At 41.5% G+C, this 11,006-nt stretch overlaps 1 protein-coding gene across 2 annotated transcripts; it reads left to right on the top strand.

The window, feature by feature from the left end:
* Positions 1 to 3,944: 3,944 nt before the first annotated feature.
* Positions 3,945 to 10,521, top strand: RNF7 (ring finger protein 7). 2 transcript variants are annotated; one of them, XM_030873330.3, is made up of 3 exons: positions 3,945 to 4,218; positions 7,918 to 7,965; positions 9,578 to 10,521. In XM_030873330.3, exons 1-3 carry the CDS (start codon positions 4,051 to 4,053, stop codon positions 9,632 to 9,634), a joined length of 273 nt encoding a protein of 90 aa, XP_030729190.1. In that variant the 5' UTR covers positions 3,945 to 4,050; the 3' UTR covers positions 9,635 to 10,521. The 2 variants fall into 2 exon arrangements, with proteins under 2 accessions (XP_030729190.1, XP_030729189.1); XM_030873329.3 differs by having other exon boundaries at positions 3,958 to 4,225.
* Positions 10,522 to 11,006: the final 485 nt, after the last annotated feature.

The raw sequence follows: 11,006 nt of genomic DNA, 5'->3' as shown, positions 1-11,006 counted from the left end.
CATGTGCAAGGAAATATGTATAAAGATGTTCACTGCAGCACTGCTAATTATACATTGGAAACAACTAAATGTCTCTCCACTGGTTCTCAGAGAAATAAATCACAGGAAATGTATATAGTGGAATTCTATGCAGCCATCAAGAAGAAGAATGTGGATATGAAAGTGCTTATATGGAGACATGCCCTAGTCATACTACTGAACAAAAAGAGCAGCCTGGAGAATAAAATGTGACAATTTCACATTAGCAATGAATTAATATGAGTCAGCAACTTCACTTCTGGGTTTGTTGCAGAAAAGAGAGTAGGGCGCGAGAGGAGGGTCCCATCCCAGGTCTCAGGTGAGTCCCTGGGATGGCCGCCAAGTGTGGGTTCTTGGCTTCACACAGGAAAGAATTAAAGAGTGAGCCATAGTAAAGTGAAAGAAGGTTTATTCAGGGAGATACACACTCCACAGACAGAGTGTGGCATCTCGGAAGGCAAGAGAGGCAAGAGGGTATGGGGCTGTCAGTTTTTATTGGGGTGGGTAATTTCATAGGCTAATGAGTGGGAGATTATTCTAGCCATTTTGGGGAAGGGGTGAGGATTTCCAGTAACTGGGCCACTGCTCACTTTTTGACCTTTTGTGGTCGTCCTTGTAACTGCCATGGAAGCTGGGGTGTGTCATTTAGTGTGCTGATGTGCTACAATGAGCATATACTGATGCTCAAGGTCACGTAGAACTGACTCAGCCATCTTGGACCTATTTGGTTCTAATCAGTTTATGTCGTGCCCTTGGGCTATGTCATTCTTTTTTTTTTTTTTTTTTTTTTTGCGGTAAGCGGGCCTCCCACTGTTGTGGCCTCTCCCGTTGCGCAGCACAGGCTCCGGACGCGCAGGCCCAGCGGCCATGGCTCATGGGCCCAGCCGCTCCGCAGCATGTGGGATCTTCCCGGACCGGGGCACGAACCCGTGTCCCCTGCATCGGCGGACTCTCAACCACTGCGCAACCAGGGAAGCCCTATGTCATTCTTTTAAAGGTTGTGCCCTACCCACTTCCTGTCTCGGGTTTATATCCAAAAGAACTGAAAGCAGGATCAGGAAGAGATAACTGTACACCTATGTTCATAAAAGCATTATCCACAATAATCAAATGATGGAAGCAACCCATGTGTCCACTGATGGATGAATAGATAAGCAAAATGTGGTAAATACATACAATGGAATATTATTCAGTCTTAGAAGGGAAGGAAATTTTGACACATGCTACAACATGTATGAACCTGGAGGACATTATGCTAAGTAAACCAGTTACAAAAAGACAAATACTATATAATTCCAATTATATGAGGTACCTAGATTACTCAAACTTAGAAACAGAAAGGAGAATGGTGGCTGCCAGAGGGAGGAGGGGGAAATGGTGAGTTGTTTAATGGGTACAGAGTTTCAGTTCTGGAAGATAAAAAAGTTCTGGACATTGGTTGATAACAATGTGAATGTACTTAATACTACTGAACTGTACACTTAAAAATGGTTATGATGGTAAACTTTACGTTATGTGTATTTTACCACAGTTAAAAAGTTTTTAAATGAGTTGATGTGTTATGTGTCTGCAGTACATACGTAGCAATTTCTGGAGAGTCCATTAACAGTACTTGCTTTTTTTTCCATTGGATACTCATTTTCCTATTTTAAGGTTTTTATCATTTATGAGCTGTCAATTTAAAAACCTTAAAATTGTTTGATGAACATCAGTAACAGCACTTTTGGGTTGTTATGCGACCTGATGCCAAAAGAGTGAATTAAGTGCTATGGTTTTTCTGGGAGGAATGAATAAATAGTGGCAAAGAGTGGTCAGTACGGACACAAAGATAAGTGAATTTTTCCTCATTTCAGAAGCAATGTAGCCGGAGCAGGAAGGGAGACGTTCTGACCAATTTCAGAGATGTTACAATGTGAGGGGCAAAAAACCCCGACAGTCCAGGGTGTGTTTGGATGACTGAGACGACTAATCTGATGACAGTCTCAGTGAGGAGTGCTTAGGGATGACTACTGGAAAAGTAGACTGGGGCTATATGGTGGCAGGATTTAAGGGACCAACTGGCACATTTAGATTTTGTTCTAGTGATAATGCAGGGCCACGGAACATTTTGAGCAGCAGAGTGCCAAGTGGAAAAGTGGACAGAGGAAAATTAAACAGGCACTTTAGATTGAATGCTAGAGTGGAGAGGAGAGACAGGAAGGAAGTCAGGCCACAGTAATCCAGGGGCAGGGTGATGAGGTTCAGATTCAGCATGGGCATGTGCCATTTCTCCTTCTTAATCATCCTCTAGCCTTTCATCTGAGGTCCCTCCTTTTCTCTTTCAGACTGCCCAGTTCCCACCAACGGGGGGCATTTTATCCTCATCTGGTTCCAGCCTTCTTTTAACTATCTAGCATTTATAGCCATCTCTAGTCAGATGTGTGATAGCTTAATTGAATGAAATGTGTTTTGGATGGTTCATCTAGGTTTGTTTACAGGTATTTTTGTCTGGCTCATAAAGTTACTGTGGTCAGATTTACATCTGCCACCACTATTACTGCTCTGTTCAAGGTGACAGCCTCGCAGAGGTCTGCTTTCTCCATTCACTTCCTGGCCTCCAAGGCCTCCCATCTCCGCCCAGTTCAAACTTCACCTCTTCCATGAGGCTTTCCCTCACTACATCCGTCCTGAGGAATGTTTCTGTCCCTCACAGCACCTAACTGCACCACTCAATGAACAGCACACATTAGCATCTAGCCAAATGTGACCATGTGTCCACATTTTTACATATATAACTATGTAAATGCATAAGCATCCCTGTTCCTCTGCCAGATTTCTGGAGTTTGGGTAGTCCTGGCCCAGGCACAAGGCCTGACATCAGGAGATGAAGGGATGATTAGGCCCAGTAAGAAGAGGTGGGAGGCTGAGTCCCAAACCTGACACAGCAGGTGTCCACCACTAGGTGGTAGTGGTAATCAAGCATCTTCTTCCGCTCTCTGTGCCTCAGATTTCTTATCTCTTATCTTTTAAACAGAGATGTTATCTGCTTTGCTTGGCACAACATAATAATAAGACCCTGGGCTAGCAACAGAAGAACGCTGGTTTCCAAACTGTCACCTTCACGGAAGGGCAGTGTGCTCTTTAAGTTACTCACTTTTCTGGACCTCATTATTCCTACGTATGAAAGGAGGTTAAACTAGATCAGAGGTTCTCCGAGTATAGTCCCCAGGGTTCCTGGGATCCTTTCAGGGGACCAACAAGGTCAAAACTATTTGGATAACAATATTCACAGCTATTTCTCTTCACTCTTTCTTGTGAGTGCACGATATTCCTGTTCTAAGGATACCTTGTAATGGGTTTCTTACTGTTATTTTTAAATGAATACATTTAAATTTTTTCCTGTTTTCTTAAAAAGGAAATATATACGTATGATTGTGTATATGTATACATCCATCCTACAAAAACAAAAGTTCTTTAATGTCCTAATAACTTTTAAGTGTAAAGAGGTCGCGAGACCATAAAGTTTCAGAACCGTTGAACCAGATTCCTAGACCGTCATTCATTCACTCAACAAATAACTGCCCCTCCTGAGGCTGCATTTTTTACATACCGAGGAGATGGTGGTGATCAAGACGTGGAGCCCGCTCCGATGCCGTTTACATTTGGGAGGGAGGAGGCAAACGAATATATCAAGACAACTTCTGAGAGCGGTAAGTGTCATGAAAGCATAAAGCAGGACACGTGTTTCATGCGCAGTGGAACCCTCCATTGTGCTGAGTCGGCCCCGGGCCCCTCAGGCCCCTGAGCTGGCCAGGCGCGGGGTCGCTGATACCCCGGGACACCGAGACACCCAGGCACCGGGAAGCCGCGGGCGCTGACGTACCGTGACGTCACTCGGCCGCGCCAGCCAATCGCGGGCGGCCCCAGTCCTGGGCCGGCGGTGGCCCGCGGCCTGCCGGAGGCGCTGTGGCCCGTCGGGCGGCCCCGCGGAGCCGCCATAGCCTCACGCCTCCCGCGACCCAACGTCTCCGCCGCCGGCCTCGCGCCGCCGCCATGGCCGACGTGGAAGACGGCGAGGAACCCTGCGCCCTGTCCTCTCACTCCGGGAGCGCAGGATCCAAGTCGGGAGGCGACAAAATGTTCTCTCTCAAGAAGTGGAACGCCGTGGCCATGTGGAGCTGGGACGTGGAGTGCGATACGTGCGCCATCTGTAGGGTCCAGGTGATGGGTAAGCGCTGCACGCGAGGCCCGGGCCGCGCTGCGGCCTCCGCGGGCCCGGCTCCGGGCGTAGGGGACAGACCGAGCCTCGGAGAGACTGTTCCTGGAGGAGTGGGGGCGGGTCGCCCTGCCCCGGTGCCCGGGGACCGCGGGCCACGCCCGAGCTGTCGCCGGTCAGAGGGCTGCGGCCGCCGCCAGGGGCCGTGGGGTCGTTCAGCAGGCGCCCAGCGCTAGGGACTGGTATTCTGGGGAGAGAAATGGGTGGTAAGCAGTGCAGTTAAACAAGGTAATTTCAGGTAATGATGGGTGTGATCACAACAATAAAAGTAGGCGATTTGGTGGGAGCTGGGAGGAACCACTTCGGTTTGTGTGGCCAGCTACGGCACCCTTTTCAAAAAGATCGCAGAGAGGTCAGGGTCAAGGCCCTGAGTCAGCGGGTCACTAAAGTGGTTCTGGTCACACACAACAAAGTGATGCTCTGGAGTCATCTTCCACAAAAACGACCCCTAGTCGTGCTCTGAGGAGGCGCAGGGAAGAAAAATGTTCCTAGCCGTTGCCTTTCTGGATGGGCTACTGTTCTGCTGGCTTTTAAAGCTGGATGATTCGAGACTGGTCAGATAGCACTCGCTTGGCTTGAACGGGAAGGATGTAAGCCCTTTTATTCAGAAACATAAAACTTCATCTCCTTCCTGGTCCCTTCCTATCATAGGATGCCATTTCTTGGAGAAGACAGTGCCCTGAAGTCAGACCTTTATGGAAAACCCTCTTTTACAAATAACTGTTACTTCTTTCTATGATATTTTTAATAAAAATATTGAACCAAGTGAAACCTTTTAGAACAGCTTCATATCGTTATGTTTTATATGGTTTATGTTTTAAGATCTCCGACCACCTTGAAGAAGAGGTGCTCTTGAAATGCACGTTATGTTTTTAAATAGGGCATTTAAAACTCCTGCATTTAAGAGCATTCCGGTTGCGGAGCACAGGCTCCAGACGCGCAGGCTCAGCGGCCATGGCTCACGGGCCCAGCCGCTCCGCGGCATGTGGGATTTTCCCGGACCGGGGCACGAACCCATGTCCCCTGCATCGGCAGACGGACTCTCAACCACTGCGCCACCAGGGAAGCCCTTAAATGTTGTTTCTTGAAGGTAGTTGGAGAACACTGAGGTTTCTATAGTTTGAAATCTTTGTGTCTTGCACTGAAAAATGAGAGAATTGGAGAAAATAACTTAAAAATTACTCTCCCTTCTTGAGGAATGAAAATTGAAACCTACCAGAATCAAGCGATTTCTCAATTTACTGTCTCTGTAGTATGCTCTTATGTTTTTTATTCATAAGGATTTGTTTTAAAGAGAATTTACAACCATGGGATTCAAACATTTTTTACTTTTAAAAGAGCTTGATTTCAGATGTGATCCGCTTATATTGTGTGTTTTAAAAGTACCTAGTTTATTGGCCTGCAATACAGCTCCCTTGTCCTTCCCCTTTCTTAAAAACTAGAATCATAATTTCCAGTTTGAGTGACATTTTTCACTTATCCGGGCGATTTTTGTTCTTTTGTACGACAAACTGTTAAAAATTTTATCCCCTAAATTTCCTTTAGTTTAAAAAAAAGAATTTCCTAAAAGAACATTTTATTTTTCTCCCCAAAGAAAAATTTTAAAATAGTAAACAGAAATGCAAAATTTAAAATAATGGTTGCAATTTTGCAAGAAATAAACTTTCCTGGGATATTTAAAGTAAGTCAAAGTATGGGCTGTAAATGACTCAGGGTTCACATTAACTTTCTAATTATAGCAAGTATTCTGCTACTGTGGATTAATGTTACAGATTTACAACAGCTGTGCTTTGGGTTCAGGAAAGTTTTCTGGACTAGACCTCTGTATTTTGTTTATGAGGTGTTAAAATCCACTTAGTGGTCAGGTGACAGCAGAAGGAAGTTTGTTTTTTAGCATCATTCTGAAAGGTGTTACTATACTCTTTGGAAACGTGCTGTTTTAGATATTAGGAACATCATCAAAAGAAAATGTTTTCCTTTATCTGCAACGTTAGTCATTTTTAGCCATTTAGGTCAGTTTTTGATAATGAATCTAAATCCAAGCTATAAGCATAATTCAGAGACTTCTAGATTATACAGAGAGCCCACTTAATCCCATGTCCTTTATATTTGGAATTCATCTCACACGCCTAAATGATTGGTTATGACTTCTGGATCTAAGATTTGCCTGCCAGCCCACTCTGATGTAGTTAACACTCTCTTCCTGGGTTTCCACTCTCCCCCCTTCATTCTGAAAGGAGCAGATGGCACAGCGAGCAAGCACTGGTGAGGAAGAGGCGACCAGGTTTGCTAGTGCTGTCAAGTTATGAAGAGCCAGAGTAACCTTCCACAGCTGTATGTTAACGTGGACATTTGAGCTAACTTTTTGGAGCCTTGTTTTCCTAATTTGTAAAAGAGACAGTTGGGACCATGAACTCTAATTCTGTGATTACACAGAACCAGAGCCGTGTCTTCACCCTTATATCATGATCCTTATGATATTTAGTTGTTTGCCTATCTACCTCGCCATTTACTGGTGAGACCAGGGACCCAGACTTGGTCATTTTGGTGTCGGCAGTGCATTACTCTTTGCACAGAGTAGATACTCAGTAATTGTGGAATTGAAGAAGGCCTCAGGAGGCGGTGGTTGTTTTTAATCCACACTGAAGAGGCCAGGGTGGTGTGTTTTCTTAAGGGTGAGAGCACGCAGAGAGGAGCAAACAAATGCCTGAGCATAATCCAGTGTAAGAAGAGAAGCAGGCTTCAGCTCCACCGTGTTTCTATTTTTACAGAATTATTTTCCTCCAATTTATGTTAAAAACTATTTTTTTCTGTTGGTTTGAACTTCCTTTTACCCAACTTTGACTCCTTTCAGCTAGTGAATGAGTCAATTTCTTTGGTTCCTAAAATATTCTATATTACCTCCTTCATCAAACAAATAGTAGTACAGATTCAATTTTGAAAACTTCTAGTATACCCTTTTGGTTCCCATTCCTCATGTTTCCTCCCAGGTAATTTATTAAAATATTTTACTGTTGTCGGGTAAATGCTTTGGGCTCAGAGGGAGCATTTCCTTAAAAAGAAAAAAAGAGAACCTAGTATTTAGGAGTTTTTTACATTTAATTTTTATAGAGATTATACAGTCACATAACTTAAAAACTTGAGAAAGTACACAGTGAAAACTCCTTCCTGTTCCATCCCCTCCCAGGTAAACTTTATTATTAGTTTCTTGGATATCATTCTAGAGTTTCTATCTGTGTGTAAGCAAATACAATATATATGCATGGCTTATTTAAAAGGATGTCTTGAAAATAAACTGCTCATAAGGTTGATCTGTGTGAACATGCCCAGTGAGCTTATAACTCCTAATATAGTGGAGTATAGCATATTTTTCTCTGGTGGTTACATCCAAGGTCTTTTCATCAGAGCTTGTAAAAATAGAGGGTCAGTAACCCTTGTGAAATTGCTCATGGTCATAAGTAAATTAGTAGAGTGCCTTGTACTTTATTCATCTTTAAGCAGTTATGTTCAGATGAGGAATTAATAGTATGAGTCTTTAATCTACATCTCTAACCCTTTGGGCCTTTATTTGACTTTGAAGTGTATGGGTTTTAAAAATTGCATTCTGAGCATCAGAATGAGAATTGCTATTTGTTTACTTTTAGATGCCTGTCTTAGATGTCAAGCTGAAAACAAACAAGAGGATTGTGTTGGTATGTTGTAATTTTGTTCTCTTGCTTTTTCAACTGAAGGTTTTCTCTCAGTGGGGATGTTTGAATTTGCAATTAAGATTGACTTTATCAATACACAAAAATAAACTGTAAAGCAGTGATCCATTATTAATATAAAATGTGTTGGTTCTCAAATGGTCTTAATGGAATTAATCTGTAAGTCCTTCAGTTGCTTTAATTGAAGAGAATTGGTTATATATTCTAGACATGGGCATGGTAAACATTTTGATAATCAAAAAAAAAATAATTCTTTTCTATTAAGAAGAGTATAAAATAAGGAACTTGCCAAAACATCCTCCAAGTTTTGAGTATGTTACAGGTTAGTTTTGGTCAGTCAGGATTTTATTCTAACAAAGCATTTCAGTATTCAATATTCTTTTATCATCCGGTATTTAACTTTTCTACTGAGGTAAAAACAATTCTAAATCTCAAGATTTTTTTGGATGTAGTTTATAGAAAGTTTGTTAAATGTTATTTACATCTGGGACTACAGAAGTTGTCTTAGGGCAAATATTTAAGCAACTCAAAGGTTTTTATGTCCCAGTTCTTGAGGTCATCACTTCTAGATTGCTATATAAAAGTGTTTAAAGATTTTCCTGAAATGAAAGGTTACCTTTGTGTTTGTGTGATTTACATACAGCTTCTTAATGATTTATGTAGTTTTGATAAAATCCTGTTTCTTCCTCCCAAAAGACTTAGAATGAGTCCCCTAGCTTCCTACTCCTACAACCAATTTTCACAAAAAGGTTTGTTTCCTGTTTTTTTTTTCCTATTTCTTTTATTGTTCTGTTATAGCTCAGTTGGTCAAGCAAGGGATAAATGAAGCCCATGTTTGAGATTGTATCCCAGATTATGGGTGATTTCCCTTGGTTAAAATTTTTTCTTCGATTCTGTTTGTTTTAAAAATTTTCATTTGGGAATTGTGAGGTGTAGGCCAGCCTTATTTGATCATAGAGAGACCCTTTTCTTGAAAGAGACCTCTCTTTCAAAGCCAGCCACTTTGAAAATTCCATTCTGTTTGTCACGTGAGGAATTGCACTGCCTGTGGATGACTTGACACAGATCCTCACCACTTCCAGAAAACAACTCATTAGAGGTACAACTAATAATGTTTAGAAGCCTGTCACCTGTTTATAATAGCCTGCTATGAGCTAAAAACATTTAAAATTCATTATATCTTGCTAAATAAAAATCAGGAGGACATTTTTCAGTAAAATAAAGACCCACAGGTCTCCAGAGTCAGTGCCTGACTGAGGTAGTCTGGGATCTAAAGAAGGCTAAAGTCTTTTAATCTCCTAACTTGAGAAAGACACCATGTGGAGCTATGTAGGAACTGGGGGCCACCACAGCACCCACAGATTCTAAGCAGTGATGGAAAGTTCCCAAGCACAGTGGTATATCTCATTTCTTAAGTGTAATTTACATATGTAAGGTTCTATATCTTTATAGCTAGAAAAAATTATTTTGACCAGTTAAGCATCTTTGTTCAATATTATGAACCCTAATTATTACATAATCTAAAATAAGCTAGAATTTTGAGCTCGGTAATTTAAATTGAAATATGTAATGTCACATATTCTTTTTTTTCTTTCAGTCGTCTGGGGAGAATGTAATCATTCCTTCCATAACTGCTGCATGTCCCTGTGGGTGAAACAGAACAATCGCTGCCCTCTCTGCCAGCAGGACTGGGTGGTCCAAAGAATCGGCAAATGAGAGCAGTGGAAGGTGTTCTTTGTGCAGTTGTTCGGAGCCCTGGTGGACCTTGTTATCAGGTGCCCTACAAAGGCTAGTACTCTCCAGGGGGCTAATTCTTTGAATCGGAGGCGCTGGATCTGCGGTCTTTTGGGACTCATCAGAGGCATGGGTTAGCCTTTTTCAGTTTTATTTGCAGAAATTCTCTACAATTAAGAAGATAATTTATTAAAGATGGTTTTTCCTACCTCTGTGGTATGTGTCTCACACACTGCTTATAAGTGCTATAAAGGAGAGAACTATAAATTGAACAACGTTTATAATTTACCTACTGATATCCAAGGAGCTATGGAAGCAGTTCCGTTCAGAAGAGAACTTTTTGCATGCTTATGGTTGATCAGTTTTAAAAAAAAAAACAATGTTATAGTAACAAATAAAGTGCAGTTTAAAACCCAACTCTTATCCTTAATCTGTTCCTAATATTTATTTTTGGCAGGGAGGGGGATGATTCATGGAATCTTTATTTGATATTATGAGAATTTAAAGTTTGGACCAGTGAACAGGGTAAATAAAATTTAACCTTTGGTTGTATGAGATTTCAGTGGTGTTCTACGTTATCATCCTCTGTCTCTGACTCATCAAGAAAACCTAGATCTGCACTCACCTCACTGTTCAATTACTGAGTGGTAAAGGACAGAAGTATTTTCAAGATCTAGTCATATTGCGTTGTAATTTAACTGTGTTTTAGGTGGAACGTTAATGAGGGGAAAATGTTTACCATTGTAGCATTGGATCAAAAAGTTTATTTTATCACACGATGTTTTAATAAACGGTTTATTCTGTTTACCTCATTTGAATTGTCATTATTGCAATTTTATGCACAACCTTCAACTTAATAAGCTGATTTGTCAAGTGAATGCTTTTGTTTAATTTGAAAAAATATTCATTTGCTCTTTCATTGGTGGTAATAAAATTTTAACTTTATTACCTAGAAACATAAGTGTAAGAAAATACTTAAATTTTATCAAACCAACTCACATTCAGTGGAAGTTATCAAGGAACAATTTGTGAACCACAATTTATGAACCCATGAATTTTTCCATAATAGAGGCTACTGCTATGCATTTAAAAAACCAAAATCTTAACCATTCACTTCTGCAGTTTCAACGTTTGCCAATCTGAATCTCTTTGAATCTAAGGAATGTGAATACATAAAAGAATATTAAAAATATAATAATTAGGACTTCCCTGGTGGCACAGTGGTTGAGAGTCCTCCTGCCGATGCAGGGGACACAGGTTCGTGCCCCGGTCTGGGAAGATCCCACATGCCG

This window comes from Globicephala melas, chromosome 4 (assembly GCF_963455315.2).
Source record: "Globicephala melas chromosome 4, mGloMel1.2, whole genome shotgun sequence".
NCBI lineage: Eukaryota > Metazoa > Chordata > Mammalia > Artiodactyla > Delphinidae > Globicephala > Globicephala melas.
This window is presented reverse-complemented; position numbering and strand designations above follow the sequence as displayed.